Source organism: Ranitomeya variabilis, chromosome 2 (genome assembly GCF_051348905.1).
Source record: "Ranitomeya variabilis isolate aRanVar5 chromosome 2, aRanVar5.hap1, whole genome shotgun sequence".
Taxonomy (NCBI): domain Eukaryota; kingdom Metazoa; phylum Chordata; class Amphibia; order Anura; family Dendrobatidae; genus Ranitomeya; species Ranitomeya variabilis.
This window is the reverse complement of record NC_135233.1, coordinates 432,383,309-432,407,012: the sequence shown is the minus strand read 5'-3', so window position 1 is coordinate 432,407,012 and position 23,704 is coordinate 432,383,309. Positions and strand designations below refer to the sequence as shown.

The following is a 23,704-nucleotide window of genomic DNA, read 5'->3' as shown; positions in this document are numbered from 1 at the left end:
CAATTCCTAGAATTCCAATTATGGGAAGTTGTAAGTGTATAGTTGTAGTAGAGGGCCTATAAGGAAATAATCTGGGCCCCAAGTGCAAAATCTGGAACAGGTTTTACCGCAGCTAACATGGGTCATTTATAAAACTGGTGTCTTGTAGCGTTGGTAACGTAAATACCTTAAAGTCCTGACCGGAAACACCCAAGGCAACCAATTTTTAGGCAGGTTTTATTCAACACTGGTCAACAGTTCATCACTCAAACCACCAATGTGATAAAAATTGAGCAAGTCCTAGAGTTGGCCACCACTCTACTTAAAGAGAACCGTCATGTGCCATACGTATATCATTTTTTTTAACCTGCTGTAAATCCCGCTGTTCTGAATTCGGCGATGTTTTTCTTTTCTTCCTACGCCTCACCGTTCCTGAGACATGGCCGTCCGTTCCTAGTATGTGAAGCTAGTCTCGTTATCTAAGTGGGCTTGGTCCTCAACTCTTCCGAGTGGGCGTCTCCTTCAGGACCTTACCCCCTTGGCTAAGAAAACTAAGTGTACACGCAGGATAACAGAGGGCCATATCTCATGAACGGAGAGGCGCACAAACAAAATAAAAACATTGACGAATTCAGGAGAACAGCAACATTTACACCAGGTAATAACAATACATATTTATGTCAAGTGACAGGTCCCCTTTAAATCAATGTAAGTAATCGAAACATATGCATTGCAAGTCTAGAGCACTCACTCAAGGTATCTTCCATAACTCCTACTCATTTCATTGTGGAGTTGGTCAGGAACAAGAGTTAGCTCTCCTACAGACCAGAATGGTGACTTGTTGCTTCTAGGGGTCCAAAAGGGTTAGGGGGTCCGAGGAGTATTATAAGAAACAGGTAGAGGTGGTGCTGGTCTCTTCAAGTCAATGCACTCCAACCCTCATTATCTGCGCAACGCACAAATATAGTTCAGTCTAAATTAAGTAACATGTAAAAATATTGCTTTATTGTCAATCTTTTTACCTGAAATTGCAGAAACTAAGCTACCCAGTGACATGATAGAAAACCAGCTGCAACTGATTTACATATCGCATATACCCATCAATCTTTCTGGCCCTATGGAGATGTGCAAATCTGAAGTGATAATAATACCTTGTTGCACCAACGGAATTTGACGAAAAGGGTTAAATAGCAAAAGATAAATTACAATGCAGCATTAATTCCGATTTACGACTCCTGTCCTCAATAGTTGACAACACAGGTTGACAAGGGTCCCGAGAGTCAAAATCTGCCATTGACTCCCATTGTTGTATTGTGTAAGGAAATATAATGTGTGTTTTAGTGTTTAGTGTATTTGTATTATGTACAACAAGGTAATAAATAAACTGTAATGGGGTCGTCCACTTTTTGGAACATTGAATAATGTCCTAGTCCAGTCTTGTAGACGGAGTCACCAACTGGAACCACAGATCCTGACCAAGAACAGAGACCATTTCTTAGCACATGAAGGATTGTAGAGGTTAAAATGAAGAAAAATATCAACTAGTTTGATTTTTGGTTTATAATGGGAAGGGAAAGCACTTAAAAGTATAGAAAAAAGCCTTGAGATGTGTACAAATGTGCATACTGGGCAGAAATGCAAGGTCTTACACCAAGACAACTTCATAGAGTAATATTCTAGTTGGTCAACGACTGTATTGTGAAACTTCACCTAGATGAGGGAAACCTTGTCTGACATAATACAATTTATGACCATGGTCCAATGACCTCAACACATTCTCGAGCCCCAAATTTATGAAACCTTAGACTATATGTGGAAGCAACAAACCTTTGTGACAATCTATTGTATCAGTGAAGAACATCCCCATATCACAATCCTCTGGGCAACACTTGCAATCTACATTCTCCTTCTTCATAGCAACAAATTGTATTTTATGGTCAAAAACAAAAAATTAGAATTTGACTAATGACATTGGAAAAGTTTTACACATTTGTATTTTCTGAGGTTTTCATCAGCCAATGTTGGAAAATTTATTCTGTAAGACGTAGAGCATATATATACATAATATAACACATTATTGGAAACTCAAGACAACACTGCCTTTGAAGTAGGACAGGCCACTCCATTGGATTGACTATTGGAGTGACCCAAAGAAGATTCTAGAGCATGGACCATTGGCATGAACATGAGACTACTCCACTGGATAAAACATTAGCATGACCCAGAGGATGGACCATTGGTGTGATTTTCTGATCAATGAAGTGATACTTAGATCACATTAGAGGATGGACCATTACCGTAACCCTTCGGTCACTCCACAAGGTGGACCATTGGCATGATACTCTTTCCAATGGTGTTAGGGCCCATTGGCATGATCTTCAGTCCACTCCAGTGTATTGGCCATTGATGTGACCTTCAAAGTACTCTAAAGGATGGACTATTGATGTGATCTTCTGATCAGTCCAGTAAATGGACCATTAGTATGACCCTCAAAATACTCAAGGGAACGGACTTTGACACCATTCTCACACCTCTTCAGTGGATGATCCATTTACCTAATTATCAGTTCGCTCTACTGGATGAACCATTGGTGTGACCCTCAAACCACTCCAGTGACTGAGCCAATGACCCTCAGACCACTCCAGTGACTGAGCCAATGGCCATCAGACCACTCCAGTGACTGAGCCAAAGAGCCTCAGACCACTCCAGTGAATGAGTCAATGACCCTCAGACCACTCCATTGGTGTGAATCTCAGACCACTCCATTGACGTGACCCTCAGATCATTCTAGAGGATGAACCATTGATGTGATCCTCAGACATCCTTTACTTCATACAAACATTTTGCTTGGGGAAGTTCCGCTGCATATACAAATCTTTCTTATATAAATATGGGATTCTCTGTCCTATTTACAATGTACCTTGTATCTAAATATGTTGTGGAGCTAATCATGACTCTTGGAAGCCTATAGACTATCTAACCTAAATCCAGTGAGCAATACGAATCGGTTTCACTGTGTTTGCTAGCTATGAACCAAGCGTTTAGTTGCATAATTTTGCATCTCAATTTTTTGCACATCTCAGGCCTTCATTTACCCGCCCTTGACTCCCATATCATCGTTGCAATTTAAGAATCCCATCAATACGAGCCATGAGCAGTGAAAGGGGTCTGTCTTCATATAAAGACTGCAGAGCCAACTATTTTTTGGCATGATTTGCAAATTAGCAAAGTAGCAACACAGGGTCCTATCAGTGGCTCATAATATTTTATAAGTTCAGTCCCACTTCTTTTCATTTGTGATAGAAATCCCCCACACAATTTATTCTGAGGGATTAAGAGTTGATTAGACCCCAATTTTCATGTCCACGTCTTTTGTGTTTCTTAAGTCGTCTTGCGTCAAGGCATCACTTTCTCCAAGGTCGTTGGTCTGGTCTCGAGACACCAGCTGCACCATCTCCTGGGACTTCACCGTGTCTCCATTCTGCTCCATGATAACACCATCTTCTAGAGAGCTTTTGTTACCATTAATCACCAATTTCTTCTTTTGGCCACACCTGCGAAGAAGATGGATATGGACTTTATGAACGTTATGAGACAAGGCAATATTCATGAGCCATCAGGCTTGTACCTTCATAATTTATGAACTATGGACATTACTAGGTCATGAAGCATGGAATCCCTTAGGCCCTTAAGTTATGCTCCTGGCGCTTTGACCCTTGAGGCAATTCCCAGAGGCAAGATGTTAATATTCTCTGGTCATTGTTGGTGAAGTATAAATCTTACTTCTGTTTGGGATCTGACCCTCCAAGATAAATAAAATCTCACAATATCAGGGCTAACCATGGCCTATGTTGGGGGATCAGCCACAGTCTGCATCGCGGTTTATCCTGGCCTATATCGAGGGATAACTATGGGATTTATTGGTAGCTATCCATGGAATGTATCAGATGCTAAATATGGCCTGTATCTGTGGCCAACCATGGGCTGTGCAGGCGGCTAACCTTTGCCTGTAACAGGTGCTAGCCATGGCCTGTATCGAAGGTTAACCATGGCCTTTATCAGGGGGCTATCCATGGACTGTATCCGGGAGCTGTATTGGAGGTTAACCATTGGCTGTATTGGGGGCTATCCATGTGCTATATCAGAGACTATCCATGGTCTGTATCTGGAGTTTACCATGAGTTCTATCAGGGGCTAACCATGGGCAGTATGGGGGGTCTCACCATGGCCTTTATCTGTGGCTAACTATTGGCTTTATAGGAGGCTCACCATGGCCTGTATCGTGAGCTAACCATGGGCTGTATCAAGGATTAAACATGAGCTGTATCGGGGGCTAACCATGGGCTGTATCGAGTGCTCACCATGGCCTGTGTCATGGGCTAACCATGTATAAGTCAGGAAAATAGCGATCTCTTAGGAGTGCTGTGAGGACAGCAAGGGAATTAAAAAGGGAAAGCAGGATTCAACGCAGCTCCAGCCATGCACCTTCGAGAAGGAACAAATGAAACTTGAAAAAACAAGCTCTGGCTTCATTTCAGCGCTCCTGTGATCGTGCTTGTTTTTTCAAGCTTCATGGGCTAACCATGGTCTTTATCAGGGGTTAACCATTGGTTGCATCAGGGGCTAACCATGGGCAGTATGGGGGGGTCTCACCATGGCCCGTATCTGGGGCTAATCAATGGCTGTATCGGAGGCTTACCATGGGTAGTATGGGGTGTCTCATCATGGCCTGTATTGGGGCTCACCATGGCATGTATCATGGGTTAACCACAAGCTGTATCGGGGCTCACTATTGCCTGTATCGTGGGTTAAGCATGGGCTGTATGGGAGGTCTCACCACAGCCTGTATCATGGGCTAAGCATGGGCAGTATGGGGGTCTCACCATGGCCTGGATTGGGGGTTAAACATGAGCTGTATAGGGAGCTCACCATGGCCTGTATTGGGGGCTCACTATGGCCTGTATCGGGGGGCTCACCATGGCCTATATATTTGTTCCATCCTGCAATGTTGCAGTGATGTGATGTTATGTCTCACTGACATTGGAGGCCGGTGTGAATTCCTACTTCCCTGCAGAACGATGTTCTCACCACATGAGTGGAATAGTAATAATTCTGACTATAAGATGTGGGATCACGAGGACATGTAATATGAAGTGTCGTTTCTCTTACTGTCGAAAAATTTTGAAAAATAGCAATTATAACATTCCATGGATAGTAATGTGGCGGCCGGAGAATCAGTGCGGTTTCCAATTTAATTTCTTCGAGTTTTTTCTCAGGGACTCGTTTTCATGTAAAGTGAAATGAAAGACATGTGTCCTACCTAATAGAAAACACCGGTCCCGGCATACCGGAGATGCCAGCAGTTCTGGCTTTTTACAGAGTAGACTCTCACGCCGACCCTGAGGCCATGGATTGGGGTCACTGCCTGAGAGCAGATCCGGAAGCATTAGGGGGTAGATTCATTAAATGGCTTTCGACAGAAATCTACAAAATGTCAGCCAGTCTTCATGAATCGGGACTTACATGTTTGCTTGTAGCTTTTGATTGCATTTTTTGAGCCAAAGAAAAGGATCCAATATCTTTATTCCTTTACATTTCCTATATATTCTGGATCCGAAAGAAGCTTCAGAAATTGTATAAATTTGTTTTTTTTTTAACTCGTCGGCCTCGACTTATTAAAGACTGGTGTCCTGCACGCTGGAGTAATTTAATTTTGACACATCTGTCATGTTCCTCTGCCCGAAATATTACTCCAGGCAGCGTCATATATTACTGTTCTAATTTACGTAAATCATGATGAATTTGTCTCTTGCACTTGGACACATCCAGTCCCACCTGAGCTCCGTATACTTTTCAAAAAGTTTGAAAACTTGGCCAAGACTCCAAAAGTTGCAAAACTTTTGCAAGTTGCACAAAAACTTTGTGAACTTTTCAAGCAGTTTTATGCTGTTTTTAATTTTTTTTTTTTTTTTTTTTTAGTCAAAGCCAAAAAAGTATCCAATATTCTTATTTTGTATATCTTTACATTTTCCTTCCATTTTTGATTCAAAAGTATCATCAAGAAGTTCAACAAAAAGTTGTGTTTTTTTTTAACACTTTATATGTGATTCCAGCCTAAAAGCAGTTTCCTGATTTATGTCAAGATTATTCATCTAATATTTTTTCATAAAATATATTATATATTTTCATAAAATGTAATAAAAGGTAAAGAAGTCCTCACTGCAGAAAAAACCTACATATATTGGGTAGCCACACAACCGAAAGAACCTGGAGAATTCAGTTTAAAGAAATAAGTATTTTCAGCTTTTGCATTGCAGCATAAAAATAAATAAATCACAGAGTAATTGTGATGTTTCGTAGAGAAAAAAAACGAAAAGTGAACCCTCTGGACCGTGACGACGAACCCCTCACGGACGAGCTGACCAGATGGACCGCCCCCTATACAGGGAGAGTTAGGGGCAGGCCCGTGAGGGACTATCGCCACGGAAGCTGGAGGATCGAGACAAAAAGGGGAAAAATAACGGACTGACGAAGACGGCAGGAACTCAGGGTAGGTGGGAGCTGCAGAGACTAGAAACTGGAGGGTATGACGGAGACAGATCTGACGGGTACACTGCAGGCACACTGGGACCGAGGGAGCAGGGAAGAGACACAGGGAATGGCAAGGTACTACACTAGGGAGCAGATGGGAACGCTACGGTGACACGGAGGCTGGCGGGAGCAGGGTAAGGATACAGGAGCAAGGCAGGTACCGCAGGGAAACAGGAACTGATGGAACATGGCAGGAACACGGGAAACAGACGAGGCACTGCAGAGAGAGGAGGAGACCCAAGGTCAGAGGGCAAGGAACACACAGAGACCACAGGCGGCCAGAAGCACTTGTTTGCACAAATGAACATCAGGCACAGAGGAGCAGCAGGAAGCAGCTTACGTACCAGCGTGGGAGACACCTCCGGGTTACAGTCCTCCAGGATGACGGAGAGGACGGGAAGGAGCGCCAGCAGAGGAATTAGATGTGCGCACGCGCAGAGCTGAATGCGACGCGCGCGCGCACCCGACGAGCTGCAGAAGCCGGGGGCGAGCGCTGGAAAGAAGACGCTTCAGCAGAGGAGCTGCGCCGGGACGCCGAGGACAGGTAAGTATTGCAGGGCGCGGGGAGCGGCGGCGGCAGCAGCATGACAGTACCCCCGTCTTTACGCCCCTCCTTTTTAAGACTAGAAAGAAACCGGGACAAAATACGAGGAGCTTGAATGTTCTCTCGAGGCTCCCAGGACCTCTCCTCAGGACCAAAACCCTTCCAGTCAACCAAAAACAAAGTTCTCCCTCTAAGTTTTTTCATGGCTAAAATGTCCCTAACTTCAAAAACATCATCCTCGGAAACAGGCGAAGGAGAACAAAGGTTAGAAGCATGAAACTGATTAAAAACTACTGGTTTAAGGAGAGACACATGAAAAGAATTAGAAATACGCAGAGAGGCAGGCAACTTAAGTTTGTAAGAAATGTCATTAATACGAGACAAAACTTCGAATGGACCTGTAGCGCCCCCCCCACTGCCGCAGGGCTGAGGGGTACCCGGTACCGGGCCTCTGAGTCTCTGCTCTGGGGTTGTCACGGTGGCTAGACCCGGTCCATGACCCTGCTGAGGGGCGTACAATGAAGGTGGAGGGATGGTGACGATGTTATGATGTGGTGCAGTGCCGGTCGCAGTAAATAACAAGGACACCAGGTTGCAGTCTCTTTACCTCTTTACTGAAGGCTTCAGGATCCTCAGTCCGGAATACGGTTAACCAGGCTGCGCAAGTCCGGCCGGTCCGATGGCACCTCCAGAGTTCCCTTTGCAGGTGGAAATCTGTGCCTACCTTCTAGCGCTTGTGTGTTGTGGTCCTCCCCTGCTGTGCTTACGGGATAGTCCCCACAACTGTTGTGTCTGTTTCTCGTGTTCCCTCACAACTCGATTCTGATGTTCTTCTTCGTCCCCCAGATGATATGGCTAGGACGCACCCGTATGATGGGTAGGCTCGGAGCTCTTCCTGGACCCTAGTGTCGCCCTTCTCCTGTTGTTGCCCCCTGTGTCTTCGTAGGTGATTTGTGTGAGACAGCCCGCCTATAGCTGACTGTCCTGCCGTAGGTTTGAAGTATTGCTTGGAGCCTAGTACTTCCTCGGCGTTCCGGCCACCGGCTACGCGCCTCAGTAGGATGTTGCCTCGTCTTACAGCACGACTCCTACTGGTATTTCTCCTTGTTGCGTTGATCTCGTTTCTCACTCAGCACAATAAACCTCGCTTCTTGTCCTTTCTTAGGGCACCGCCGCTATCTCGTGCAGGCGCGGTCCCGTAACGTTCTCTCTGTTCGCTAGGCCTCTGTCAGGATCCCACCCCTGACAGGGACCCCCCTGAGTCTCTCCCCGCAACACCCTCTGCCACAGGATGTTGCCTGTTCGATTCCCAGTCAGCTTCTGCCTAACTTCCTATCCAAACCCCAGTTTTACCAGATTGTGAGGAGTGGCCTAATACATAGCACCCTTAGCTCCCCCTGGAGGCCAGACTGTGAAGTGTATTGGTGCCTGTGATACCTGGTCAGGTGAACTCCTTCAGTGCCATCAGACGTACCATAGCCCCCCTTAGCGGCGGAGTATCAGTACTGCAACGACCAGGACTCTGGGGCGCTGCACTCCCCCCCGGTTAAATCCAGTACTCCTGGACTGGGAAGAAAACAACAATACATGTCAGCAAAAAGACATACAATTTTTGAAATGCAATAACAATAAGTAAGTTTGAACAGAGCTTCCCTTTAAGGGAGGTGAGGACACTTGAATGTTACAAACCTGGTTAAATACTTTAAATAACATACTATAAATAACTTTTCTTACCCAACCGGGTATTCTACTTAGTGCAAATTTCTGAACAATAATTTAACATTGCCTTTAAGGACGTACACACCGAATCCACTAAAGACCTTCTTATAAAACATTATAAGGTTAATCAACTTTTTCTTCATTTTCCACCTTTACATCTGCAGGACCGCCTGTCTATCTGCCTCAGGCCTACTGCCTCTCGTTCTGTTGCAGGACCGCCCCTTTCCGCCCGGGCCTACTGCCTTTCTGCTACTATACACAGTATAGAACGTATCATTCATCTCTCAGTTCAGGATCACCGAGCCATCTCTGTATGGCTCCTAGGAGGACTCACCGATTAACCCCATATGGGTTCACTTCCTGTCCTCATTCTTCTAGCAACATCATTAAACATTTCTCACAATTAACTAGCTCACTACATATAACTTTTTATACGTAAGCATTATTAGTACTTTCTTTTAAAGCATCATCATTCTTTAAGTGCTATCGATGAACGTTCCCTTTAAGAAGGAACCAAGTCTCTATGAGGTAGTGCAACTTCTCAAGCTGCAAGTCCGTACGCAGCAAGGACTCCTGTACTGCTTCCAGGAACAGTTTCTTCGCAAAGAGTCCTTTCTTTTATAAAACCAGTAGAGGGCACCTTTAAGAAGGTGCAAACTATTTACAAGGAGTTTGTAATCATGCAGTGTTCATGATCCAGCAGTTCTTTCAACAATGATAAAACAGGAAACAAAAACAAAAAGCAGAAGAAGGGATCCCGGGTAAACAAAGGGATCCCTTTAAGAGTTACCCTAATCGGGTCATAGCAGCAAGAGGACAGTTAACTATTTACATGTTCGGAAGATTAGAACATTTATTTGAACCACTCAGGAGGCAGCACCGGCGGAGGCAACCCCTTTGGATATTGCCCGCCGCCTGGTACTGCGTAAGGGGGCGCGTTGTCCCATCTGGGGGTCTGCGTGCCCACCGTCTTCCGTTCTGGGGCAGCCGGTGCACTGACCACCTGAGAAGATGCCCCCTTGGCCACGACAGTGGTTGAGGTGACAATGTTGCAGGTCGTGGTTTTGATGATGGTGTACGTCGGAGTGACCTCGGTGGTTTTGGTGATGATCATGGGCTGACCACAAGGGGGCACCTTTGCTACGGGGGTCAGCTTCACTGGCACCTTAGTCGGGGGTGTCACAAGGTTTTGCTTCTTATGGACATTCAGGGCGAACCACCCCTTTTCCCCAAAGTGCCTGGTATAAGTAACTTCGTCCCCCGGGTAGAGATCCCGGTCTCGGTGGCCCTCTCTGAGATGAGACTCCACATCCCGCCGGTTGACAAAGACTTTGGCGTACAGGCCCGGCTCTTTTATAAAGCCCCAGCCTCTGCGGAGCTTGAAGGCGACAACGGTGCCCTGCCTGCGCGGGGCCTGGTGAGCGATGGGGTCCTTGCGGGCCCGGTCCTTGACCGCCAAGTCCTTTTGGTGGTAGGCCTCTAGCCCGGCCTGGTACGCCCTTTCCTTCTCCTCCCACTGCTGTTCCAGCTGGACCTGGTATTCCTCCCAGCTCAGGGCCTGCACCATCTCCCCTTCCCGTGTCTTCACCCCGGGGAACCCCATGAGGTTGGGTCCTAGGTTCACCCAGTGGCACACTGTACGCTCCACATGGACCTCACTCAGCGGGGCAATTGGTGGAATCGGGGCTTTCAAGAGGTGTTCCATACCCGTTGTCTCCTCCCACGGTAACAAGCGCTGGAGTCTTTGGGTCCCAGGGAGAGGGGGTGCCGCGACGGGGCCTATCAACAGACCCTCAGCCAGCGGGACAGGGTCGGCGGACTCACCAGTCGGTGCGTGCCCCTCCTCCTCGGTCGGCTCCGCTGGTGGTATGGTCAATGGGAGCGTCGGCTGGGGTTCCGGCAGCAACGCAGGGTCCGACGTTAGAAGGTCCTCCGCTGGCGCCTCCGTCCGCAGCTGGAGGAGTTGTTCGATCAGGCCCTCCATCTCCATTTGCAGGAGGCCGGCCCCAATCGCGGAGAGCTGGCCGCTGGGCTCATCCGGGTGGCTGGGGAAGTCTTCGGCTTCAACCCCGCATTCCTGGTCTGAGCGACTCGTCATGGCGTCCTCCGCATGGGTCGCTTCCTGGTCTTTTTCCCGCTCTCTCCTTCGTGGGCGGTTTCGTTTTCTCTGTCTCCGCCCACCATTGAGAATCAGGAGGCGGATCTCGGCTGCTGACGGACACGTCCTCACGGTGCAGAAATATTTAGACTGGGCGGCCATTGTCTTTCGCGCTCTTCAGCTGGTCCACGCCTACTCCATGCCCCTCTTCTTCTCCTGCGCTCTCCTCAGCGCTGTAATGGCGGTGGGGTTTTTTTGGCGGCAAATGGCACTGCACAGTCTTTGCAATAAGTCACAGTCCAAGCACAACAAATCACAGTTCCAAGGCACACATGACCTGATTCTTCAGGCTTAAGTAGATCCTGTTCGTGACGCCAAGTTGTAACGCCCCCCCCCCCCCCCACTGCCGCAGGGCCGAGGGGTACCCGGTACCGGGCCTCTGAGTCTCTGCTCTGGGGTTGTCACGGTGGCTAGACCCGGTCCGTGACCCTGCTGAGGGGCGTACAATGAAGGTGGAGGGATGGTGACGATGTTATGATGTGGTGCAGTGCCGGTCGCAGTAAATAACAAGGACACCAGGTTGCAGTCTCTTTACCTCTTTACTGAAGGCTTCAGGATCCTCAGTCCGGAATACGGTTAACCAGGCTGCGCAAGTCTGGCCGGTCCGATGGCACCTCCAGAGTTCCCTTTGCAGGTGGAAATCTGTGCCTACCTTCTAGCGCTTGTGTGTTGTGGTCCTCCCCTGCTGTGCTTACGGGATAGTCCCCACAACTGTTGTGTCTGTTTCTCGTGTTCCCTCACAACTCGATTCTGATGTTCTTCTTCGTCCCCCAGATGATATGGCTAGGATGCACCCGTATGACGGGTAGGCTCGGAGCTCTTCCTGGACCCTAGTGTCGCCCTTCTCCTGTTGTTGCCCCCTGTGTCTTCGTAGGTGATTTGTGTGAGACAGCCCGCCTATAGCTGACTGTCCTGCCGTAGGTTTGAAGTATTGCTTGGAGCCTAGTACTTCCTCGGCGTTCCGGCCACCGGCTACGCGCCTCAGTAGGATGTTGCCTCGTCTTACAGCACGACTCCTACTGGTATTTCTCCTTGTTGCGTTGATCTCGTTTCTCACTCAGCACAATAAACCTCGCTTCTTGTCCTTTCTTAGGGCACCGCCGCTATCTCGTGCAGGCGCGGTCCCGTAACGTTCTCTCTGTTCGCTAGGCCTCTGTCAGGATCTCACCCCTGACAGGGACCCCCCTGAGTCTCTCCCCGCAACACCCTCTGCCACAGGATGTTGCCTGTTCGATTCCCAGTCAGCTTCTGCCTAACTTCCTATCCAACCCCCAGTTTTACCAGATTGTGAGGAGTGGCCTAATACATAGCACCCTTAGCTCCCCCTGGAGGCCAGACTGTGAAGTGTATTGGTGTCTGTGATACCTGGTCAGGTGAACTCCTTCAGTGCCATCAGACGTACCATAGCCCCCCTTAGCGGCGGAGTATCAGTACTGCAACGACCAGGACTCTGGGGCGCTGCAGACCGATATAGCGAGGACCCAGCTTATGTGAAGGGATTTTGAGACGGATAAATTTAGAAGAAACCCAAACCTTGTCCCCAGGATGGAATATAGGAGAATCGAGATGTCTTTTGTCCGCATGTCTCTTCATCCTAACTTGAGCCAACTCAAGGGCGGACTTGGTCTCCTGCCAGACCCTGGAGAACTCTCTAGACAGAAGATCAGCCGCTGGTACAGTAGAGACAGGAGGAACTGGAGGAGGAAGACCAGGATGTTGACCGTAGATGATAAAAAATGGAGACTTGTTAGTAGCTTCGCTGGGATGGTTATTGTAGGAAAACTCAGCCCACGGTAGTAAGTCAGACCAATCATTCTGATGAGTATTGGAAAAATGACGGAGATAGGTTACCAACGTCTGATTAGTACGTTCCACCTGGCCGTTGGACTGCGGATGGTAGGCCGAAGAAAAGTCAAGCGAGATGTTCATAGATTTACAGAGGGATCTCCAGAAGCGGGCGATGAATTGAACACCTCGGTCAGAAACAATATGTAAAGGAAGACCATGAAGACGAAAAATATGGTGAACAAAAATCTTTGCCAATTCGGGAGCAGAAGGTAAACCTGGTAGAGCAATGAAATGAGCCATCTTGGAGAAACGGTCCATGACCACGAAGATGACGGTACAACCAGAAGAATGAGGCAGATCAGTGATGAAATCCATAGATAAATGTTGCCACGGAGTGGAAGGTACCGGTAAAGGATGTAAAAGCCCGGAAGGTAGTTGCCTGGGAATCTTATTCTTGGCACAGGAAGGACAAGAGGCGACAAAACTTTGGACATCCTTAGACAACGTTGGCCACCAGTAATAGCGAGAGATCAAACGAAAGGTCTTTTTGAAACCAACATGTCCAGCCAGTTTGGAGGCGTGACCCCAAAGTAAAACACGTCTCCTGTTCCCTTCAGCAACAAAGGTCTTACCCGGAGTCAAAGAAGTGAGAGAGACTGGAGCAACTGTGATGACTCTGGCAGGATCGATGATGTGCACAGGCTCCTCCTCCATATCCACCGCCAGGAATGACCTAGACACAGCGTCGGCTCTGGAGTTTTTATTTCCAGGCAAGAAACGAAGTTCAAAAGTCAAACCTGGCGAAAAACAAGGCCCACCTGGCCTGCCGAGGGTTAAGTCTATGCGCGGAATGAATATACGCCAGATTCTTGTGATCCGTGTAGATTACAAAACGATGTAAAGCCCCCTCTAAGAGATACCTCCACTCCTCTAATGCCAACCTGATTGCCAAAAGTTCTTTATCTCCAATGGAATAATTCTTTTCTGAGGAGGAGAAGATCTTTGAGAAAAAACCACAGGGCACAAGACGACCAGAAGAGGATTTTTGCGAGAGCACAGCTCCAGCTTCAATAGCAGAAGCATCTACTTCAAGGATGAAGTGTTTATTGGCCACAGGATGGTGAAGTATATGAGCGGAGGCAAAGGCTTGCTTGATGGACCGGAAAGCCTCTTCGGCCTCAGCCGGCCACTGATGAGGATTGGCACCCTTCCGAATAATGGAGGAGATTGGAGCTGAAAGAGAGGAAAAGTGAGGGATAAACTGCCGATAGTAGTTAGCAAATCCAAGAAATCGCTGAATTGCTTTCACTCCAACAGGACGCGGCCAGTTGAGCACGGCTGAAACTTTTCCCGGATCCATACACAAACCAGCATCGGAAATGATGAAACCCAAGAAGGGTAGAGATGACTGTTCGAAGACACATTTTTCCAGTTTTGCGTACAGCCGATTCTCTCTCAAACGCTGAAGTACTTGCCGTACATCTCTTCTGTGAGTAGACAGATCTGGAGAGAACACAAGGATATCGTCCAAGTACACCACTACACAGGTGTAAAGTAGATCCCGAATAACATCATTTACAAACTCCTGGAAGACTGCAGGTGCATTGCATAAACCGAATGGCATAACCAAATATTCATAATGACCGTCTCTGGTATTAACTGCAGTCTTCCACTCATCACCGGAACGAATACGGATCAAATTATAAGCTCCTCTGAGATCCAATTTGGTGAAGATTCGTGCTCCACGTAGACGATCAAAGAGTTCCGGTATGAGAGGAAGTGGGTACTTGTTTTTGATCGTGATAGTGTTGAGGCCCCGGGAGTCTATACATGGGCGAAGAGAACCATCCTTCTTCTTAACGAAGAAAAACCCAGCTCCTGCAGGTGAGGAAGACTTTCGAATTAAGCCTCTGGCCAGATTCTCTTGGACATATTCGGACATGGCTTGAGTCTCGGTAGGAGACAAAGGGTAAATACGACCTCTAGGTGGAGTAGAACCAGGAACAAGGTCTCTAGGGCAGTCATAAGAGCGGTGCGGCGGCAAGATCTCCGCCTCCTTCTTGTTAAAGATGTCCGAGAAAGCGCAATAGGCTGGAGGAATTCCCACGGATTCCGGAGCAGGCCGAGAGAAGGTTGCAGGCTTGAAGGGAAGCAGGCACCTGTTCAGACAAGACTGTCCCCACCGTAGAACATCTCCAGTACGCCAGTCCAGAGTGGGTTCATGATTTCTCAACCAAGGAAGACCCAAAAGGAAAGAATGAGACAAAGAAGGTAAAACATAAAAGGCCAGTTTCTCACGATGTAGAGCTCCAATCTGAAGTTCGACTTCCTCCGTAACCAAGTTGATGGTCTCACGCAAAGGCTGACCATCGACTGAAGCTATTTGTCTAGGAGTCTCCAAGGGTCTAACAGGTATCCCAAGCCTGTTAACCTCGAGCTGAACAAAGTTCCCAGCCGCTCCTGAATCAACATAAGCCTCCAGAGAAAAGTGACGGGAACCTAAATGTAGAATAACAGACAAAACCAGAGGCAGAGAGGAATCATAACCACCTAGGAAGACCTCTCTTACCTGTCCTAGGAGGAGGCGTTTCCCGGCTTCTGAGGACAGGCACGTAAGAGATGAGAGGCACTGCCGCAGTAAAAGCAAAGACCTTGTGCGAGTCTTTCCTTGCGGCGTTGCTCAGAAGACTTAAGGTGATCGACCTGCATGGGTTCAGGAGAAGATGAAGAGGCTACCGGTGCTGCTTGAGAAAAAGAAGTCCCTCGAGTAACAGTGGTCTGGCGAAGAGGTCTCTTCTCTCTGGCAAGCTTGTGAGTGCACTCCTGAAAGCGCAGATCGATGCGTATGGCCAAGGAGATAAGATCATCCAACGAGGTGGGAGTGTCCCGTCCCGACAGCTCATCCTTAATCCGTGAAGACAAACCACGCCAAAACGCTCCTACCAAAGCCTCATTGTTCCACCCTAGGTCTGAGGACAGAGTCCGGAAACGGATGGCGTACTGGGCTACAGAGAGAGTACCCTGGTAAAGGTTAAAGAGGGACTCAGTGGTAGAAACCAGACGACCAGGTTCATCAAATACCTTGCGGAAGATATCTAGGAACGGATTGAGTTGGGAGACCAAAGGATCATCACGCTCCCAGAGAGGGTTAACCCACACCAAAGCTTCACCCTCCAAAATGGGACACTATAAAGGCAACCTTAGCTCGGTCGGTAGGGTAAAGTAGCGGAGACAATTCAAAATGCAACTGGCACTGATTAAGAAAGCTGCGGCATGCTTTAGGCTCCCCACCATACCGAGGAGGTCTAGCAAGTCGGGGCGAGGGTTGTGGCGCAGAGGCAGGAGTTGAAACAGAGGCAACATTCTGGAGGGAGAGAAGCCGATCATTTATGGAGGCCATAAAATTCAAAATATGGGACTGAGTGTCCCGTTGTTGACCTAGCTCCTGCTGAAGGGCAACCAACTGCGGGGCAATACCAGAATCAGAAGGCTGTAAAGCCGCTAGGTGAGACTCCATATTTTTTAAAAACGACATGATCCTAGTCTGGTTTTCACGCAAAAAGAGTAACTCTTTTTGAGTGGCAGAGACACCAGCGGGGTCCATGGCCTGATGTTACTGTGATGTTTCGTAGAGAAAAAAAATGAAAAGTGAACCCTCTGGACCGTGACGACGAACCCCTCACGGACGAGCTGGCCAGATGGACCGCCCCCTATACAGGGAGAGTTAGGGGCAGGCCCGTGAGGGACTATCACCATGGAAGCTGGAGGATCGAGACAAAAAGGGGAAAAATAACGGACTGATGAAGACGACAGGAACTCAGGGTAGGTGGGAGCTGCAGAGACTAGGAACTGGAGGGTATGACGGAGGCAGAGATCTGACGGGTACACTGCAGGCACACTGGGACCAAGGGAGCAGGGAAGAGACACAGGGAATGGCAAGGTACTACAGAGACGAGGGAGCAGATGGGAACGCTACGGTGACACGGAGGCTGGCGGGAACATACGGAGACACAGAGGCTGACGGGAGCAGGGTAAGGATACAGGAGCAGGGCAGGTACCACAGGGAAACAGGAACTGATGGAACACGGCAGGAACACGGGAAACATACGAGGCACTGCAGAGAGAGGAGGAGACCCAAGGTCAGAGGGCAAGGAACACACAGAGACCACAGGCGGCCAGAAGCACTTGTTTGCACAAATGAACATCAGGCACAGAGGAGCAGCAGGAAGCAGCTTACATACTAGCGTGGGAGACACCTCCGGGTTACAGTCCTCCAGGATGACGGAGAGGACGGGAAGGAGCGCCAGCAGAGGAATTAGATGTGCGCACGCGCAGAGCTGAATGCGATACGTGCGCGCACCCGACGAGCTGCAGAAGCCGAGGGCGAGCGCTGGAAAGAAGACGGGACGCCGAGGACAGGTAAGTATTGCAGGGCGCGAGGAGCGGCAGCGGAATGACAGTAATATCTATAATATAACGCTGGGAGCGACACTCTGTCCGAAGCCATTATCGACTGCGCAACCGCATGCGCCGGCGCAGTCTGGACCCCACAGAGTGACGCTCCCAGGAGATCGCGGTATGCGTAAGCACTGAACGCACACCGCAATCTCCAACGGAGAAGCAGGGACGTGCCAGGAGGGTGAGTATGCTATATTCACCTGTCCTGTTCCACCGATGCGCTCTGCTCCGTCCTCCACATCCTCTGCCTGTGACATTCAGTTCAGAGGGCGCGATGACGCGCTTAATGCGCACCGCCCTCTGACTGAACAGTCAAAGCCAGAGGACCCGGAAGACGGAGCGGCACGTAGCGCTGGATCAGGGCCAGGTGACTATAGCAAGTGCCCGGGGCCTGAGCTAGCGGCGACTCCGGCACCTGACCCCCACAGCGCGCCGGTGTCCCCACCTGCTCAGGCCACCAGCACTCGGCGACCAGCACAGCCACGCACAGCTGCCCGCACTCAGCACAGCCACGCACAGCCGCCCGCACTCAGCACAGCCACGCACAGCCGCCCGCATTCAGCACAGCCACGCACAGCCGCCCGCACTCAGCACAGCCACGCACAGCCGCCCGCACTCAGCACAGCCACGCACAGCCGCCCGCACTCAGCACAGCCGCCCGCACTCAGCACAGCCGCCCGCACTCAGCACAGCCACGCACAGCCACCCACACTCAGCAGAGCCAGGCACAGCGACCCGCACTCAGCACAGCGGCCCGCACTCAGCACAGCCGCCCGCACTCAGCACAGCCACGCACAGACGCCTGCACTAAGCACAGCCACGCACAGCCGCCCGCATTCAGCACAGCCGCCCGCACTCAGCACAGCCGCCCGCACTCAGCACAGCCGCCCGCACTCAGCACAGCCGCCCGCACTCAGCACAGCCGCCCGCACTCAGCACAGCCGCCCGCACTCAGCACAGCCACGCACAGCCGCCCACTCAGCACAGCCACCCGCACTCAGCACAGCCACGCACAGCCGCTTGCACTCAGCACAGCCGCCCGCACTCAGCACAGCCATGCACAGCCACCCACACTCAGCAGAGCCACGCACATCCACCCACACTCAGCACAGCCGCCCGCACTCAGCACAGCCGCCCGCACTCAGCACAGCCACGCACAGCCGCCCGCACTCAGCACAGCCACGCACAGCCGCCCGCACTCAGCACAGCCGCCCGCACTCAGCACAGCCGCCCGCACTCAGCACAGCCGCCCGCACTCAGCACAGCCGCCCGCACTCAGCACAGCCGCACACACTCAGCACAGCCACACACACTCAGCACAGCCACGCACAGCCACCCGCACTCAGCACAGCCACGCACAGCCACCCGCACTCAAGACAGCCGCCCGCACTCAGCACAGCCACGCACAGCCGCCCGCACTCAGCACAGCCGCCCGCACTCAGCACATCCGCCCGCATTCAGCACAGCCGCCCGCACTCAGCACAGCCGCCCGCACTCAGCACAGCCGCCCGCACTCAGCACAGCCGCCCGCACTCAGCACAGCCACGCACAGCCGCCCGCACTCAGCACAGCCGCCCGCACTCAGCACAGCCGCCCGCACTCAGCACAGCCGCCCGCACTCAGCACAGCCGCGCACAGCCGCCCGCACTCAGCACAGCCGCGCACAGCCGCCCACACTCAGCACAGCCGCCCGCACTCAGCACAGCCACGCACAGCCGCCCGCACTCAGCACAGCCGCCCGCACTCAGCACATCCGCCCGCATTCAGCACAGCCGCCCGCACTCAGCACAGCCGCCCGCACTCAGCACAGCCGCCCGCACTCAGCACAGCCACGCACAGCCGCCCGCACTCAGCACAGCCGCCTGCACTCAGCACAGCCGCCCGCACTCAGCACAGCCGCCCGCACTCAGCACAGCCGCCCGCACTCAGCACAGCCGCGCACAGCCGCCCGCACTCAGCACAGCCGCGCACAGCCGCCCACACTCAGCACAGCCGCCCGCACTCAGCACAGCTGCCCGCACTCAGCACAGCCACGCACAGCTGCCCGCACTCAGCACAGCCACGCACAGCCGCCCGCACTCAGCACAGCCGCCCGCACTCAGCACATCCGCCCGCATTCAGCACAGCCGCCCGCACTCAGCACAGTCGCCCGCACTCAGCACAGCCACGCACAGCCGCCCACACTCAGCACAGCCACCCGCACTCAGCACAGCCACGCACAGCCGCCCGCACTCAGCACAGCCGCCCGCACTCAGCACAGCCATGCACAGCCACCCACACTCAGCAGAGCCACGCACAGCCACCAGCATTCAGCACAGCCGCCCGCACTCAGCACAGCCGCCCGCACTCAGCACAGCCAAGCACAGCCGCCCGCACTCAGCACAGCCACGCACAGCCGCCCGCACTCAGCATAGCCGCCCGCACTCAGCACAGCCCCCCGCACTCAGCACAGCCCCCCGCACTCAGCACAGCCCCCCGCACTCAGCACAGCCCCCCGCACTCAGCACAGCCCCCCGCACTCAGCACAGCCCCCCGCACTCAGCACAGCCACGCACAGCCGCCCACACTCAGCACAGCCACGCACAGCCACCCGCACTAAGCACAGCCACGCACAGCCCCCTGCACTCAGCACAGCCGCCCGCGCTCAGCACAGCCACGCACAGCCGCCCGCACTCAGCACAGCCACGCACAGCCGCCCGCACTCAGCACAGCCACGCACAGCCGCCCGCACTCAGCACAGCCACGCACAGCCGCCCGCACTCAGGACAGCCACGCACAGCCGCCCACACTCAGCACAGCCACCTGCACTGAGCACAGCCACGCACAGCCGCCCACACTCAGCACAGCCACGCACAGCCGCCCGCACTCAGCACAGCCACGCACAGCCGCCCACACTCAGCAGCCGCCCACACTCAGCACAGCCACGCACAGCCGCATGCACCCAACACAGCCGCACGCACTCAGCACAGCCACCCACAGCCGCCCGCGCTCAGCACAGCCACCCACAGCCGCCCGCGCTCAGCACAGCCACCCACAGCCGCCCGCACTCAGCACAGCCGCCCGCACTCAGCACAGCCGCCCGCACTCAGCACAGCCACGCACAGCCGCCTGCACTCAGCACAGCCACGCACAGCCGCCCGCACTCAGCACAGCCACGCACAGCCGCCCGCACTCAGCACACCCGCCCGCACTCAGCACAGCCGCCCGCACTCAGCACAGCCATGCACAGCCACCCACACTCAGCAGAGCCACGCACAGCCACCAGCATTCAGCACAGCCGCCCGCACTCAGCACAGCCGCCCGCACTCAGCACAGCCAAGCACAGCCGCCCGCACTCAGCACAGCCACGCACAGCCGCCCGCACTCAGCATAGCCGCCCGCACTCAGCACAGCCCCCCGCACTCAGCACAGCCCCCCGCACTCAGCACAGCCCCCCGCACTCAGCACAGCCCCCCGCACTCAGCACAGCCCCCCGCACTCAGCACAGCCACGCACAGCCGCCCACACTCAGCACAGCCACGCACAGCCACCCGCACTAAGCACAGCCACGCACAGCCCCCCGCACTCAGCACAGCCGCCCGCGCTCAGCACAGCCGCCCGCGCTCAGCACAGCCACGCACAGCCGCCCGCACTCAGCATAGCCGCCCGCACTCAGCACAGCCCCCCGCACTCAGCACAGCCCCCCGCACTCAGCACAGCCCCCCGCACTCAGCACAGCCCCCCGCACTCAGCACAGCCCCCCGCACTCAGCACAGCCACGCACAGCCGCCCACACTCAGCACAGCCACGCACAGCCACCCGCACTAAGCACAGCCACGCACAGCCCCCTGCACTCAGCACAGCCGCCCGCGCTCAGCACAGCCACGCACAGCCGCCCGCACTCAGCACAGCCACGCACAGCCGCCCGCACTCAGCACAGCCACGCACAGCCGCCCGCACTCAGCACAGCCACGCACAGCCGCCCGCACTCAGGACAGCCACGCACAGCCGCCCACACTCAGCACAGCCACCTGCACTGAGCACAGCCACGCACAGCCGCCCACACTCAGCACAGCCACGCACAGCCGCCCGCACTCAGCACAGCCACGCACAGCCGCCCACACTCAGCAGCCGCCCACACTCAGCACAGCCACGCACAGCCGCATGCACCCAACACAGCCGCACGCACTCAGCACAGCCACCCACAGCCGCCCGCGCTCAGCACAGCCACCCACAGCCGCCCGCGCTCAGCACAGCCACCCACAGCCGCCCGCACTCAGCACAGCCGCCCGCACTCAGCACAGCCGCCCGCACTCAGCACAGCCACGCACAGCCGCCCGCACTCAGCACAGCCACGCACAGCCGCCCGCACTCAGCACAGCCACGCACAGCCGCCCGCACTCAGCACACCCGCCCGCACTCAGCACAGCCGCCCGCACTCAGCACAGCCATGCACAGCCACCCACACTCAGCAGAGCCACGCACAGCCACCAGCATTCAGCACAGCCGCCCGCACTCAGCACAGCCGCCCGCACTCAGCACAGCCAAGCACAGCCGCCCGCACTCAGCACAGCCACGCACAGCCGCCCGCACTCAGCATAGCCGCCCGCACTCAGCACAGCCCCCCGCACTCAGCACAGCCCCCCGCACTCAGCACAGCCCCCCGCACTCAGCACAGCCCCCCGCACTCAGCACAGCCCCCCGCACTCAGCACAGCCACGCACAGCCGCCCACACTCAGCACAGCCACGCACAGCCACCCGCACTAAGCACAGCCACGCACAGCCCCCCGCACTCAGCACAGCCGCCCGCGCTCAGCACAGCCACGCACAGCCGCCCGCACTCAGCACAGCCACGCACAGCCGCCCGCACTCAGCACAGCCACGCACAGCCGCCCGCACTCAGCACAGCCACGCACAGCCGCCCGCACTCAGCACAGCCACGCACAGCCGCCCACACTCAGCACAGCCACCTGCACTGAGCACAGCCACGCACAGCCGCCCGCACTCAGCACAGCCACGCACAGCCGCCCGCACTCAGCACAGCCACGCACAGCCGCCCACACTCAGCAGCCGCCCACACTCAGCACAGCCACGCACAGCCGCATGCACCCAACACAGCCGCACGCACTCAGCACAGCCACCCACAGCCGCCCGCGCTCAGCACAGCCACCCACAGCCGCCCGCGCTCAGCACAGCCACCCACAGCCGCCCGCACTCAGCACAGCCGCCCGCACTCAGCACAGCCGCCCGCACTCAGCACAGCCACGCACAGCCGCCCGCACTCAGCACAGCCACGCACAGCTGCCCGCACTCAGCACAGCCACGCACAGCCGCCCGCACTCAGCACAGCCGCCCGCACTCAGCACAGCCGCCCGCACTCAGCACAGCCACGCACAGCCACCCACACTCAGCAGAGCCACGCACAGCGACCCGCACTCAGCACAGCGGCCCGCACTCAGCACAGCCGCCCGCACTCAGCACAGCCACGCACAGCCACCTGCACTCAGCACAGCCACGCACAGCCGCCCGCACTCAGCACAGCCGCCCGCACTCAGCACAGCCGCCCGCACTCAGCACAGCCGCCCGCACTCAGCACAGCCGCCCGCACTCAGCACAGCCGCCCGCACTCAGCACAGCCGCCCGCACTCAGCACAGCCACGCACAGCCGCCCACACTCAGCACAGCCACCCGCACTCAGCACAGCCATGCACAGCCACCCACACTCAGCAGAGCCACGCACAGCCACCCGCACTCAGCACAGCCGCCCGCACTCAGCACAGCCGCCCGCACTCAGCACAGCCACGCACAGCCGCCCGCACTCAGCACAGCCACGCACAGCCGCCCGCACTCAGCACAGCCGCCCGCACTCAGCACAGCCGCCCGCACTCAGCACAGCCGCCCGCACTCAGCACAGCCGCCCGCACTCAGCACAGCCGCCCGCACTCAGCACAGCCGCCCACACTCAGCACAGCCGCCCGCACTCAGCACAGCCGCCCGCACTCAGCACAGCCGCCCGCACTCAGCACAGCCGCCCGCACTCAGCACAGCCGCCCGCACTCAGCACAGCCGCCCGCACTCAGCACAGCCACCCGCACTCAGCACAGCCACCCGCACTCAGCACAGCCACCCGCACTCAGCACAGCCATGCACAGCCACCCACACTCAGCAGAGCCACGCACAGCCACCCACACTCAGCACAGCCGCCCGCACTCAGCACAGCCGCCCGCACTCAGCACAGCCGCCCGCACTCAGCACAGCCACGCACAGCCGCCCGCACTCAGCACAGCCACGCACAGCCGCCCGCACTCAGCACAGCCGCCCGCACTCAGCACAGCCGCCCGCACTCAGCACAGCCGCCCGCACTCAGCACAGCCGCCCGCACTCAGCACAGCCGCCCGCACTCAGCACAGCCGCCCGCACTCAGCACAGCCGCCCGCACTCAGCACAGCCACGCACAGCCGCCCGCACTCAGCACAGCCGCCCGCAC

General features: G+C 54.3%; 1 protein-coding gene across 2 annotated transcripts in view; it reads right to left on the bottom strand.

Moving 5' to 3' along the window:
* Positions 1-605: 605 nt before the first annotated feature.
* Positions 606-23,704, bottom strand: part of CD44 (CD44 molecule (IN blood group)) — an 87,658-nt gene continuing 64,559 nt past the window's right edge. Inside the window, exon 8 of one of the 2 annotated variants that reach the window (XM_077287008.1) lies at positions 606-3,533. In XM_077287008.1, coding sequence (XP_077143123.1) covers positions 3,323-3,533 — 211 coding nt within the window. In that variant the 3' untranslated portion in view covers positions 606-3,322. The remainder of the gene's footprint in view (positions 3,534-23,704) is intronic. The other variant, XM_077287010.1, reaches the window with a different exon arrangement.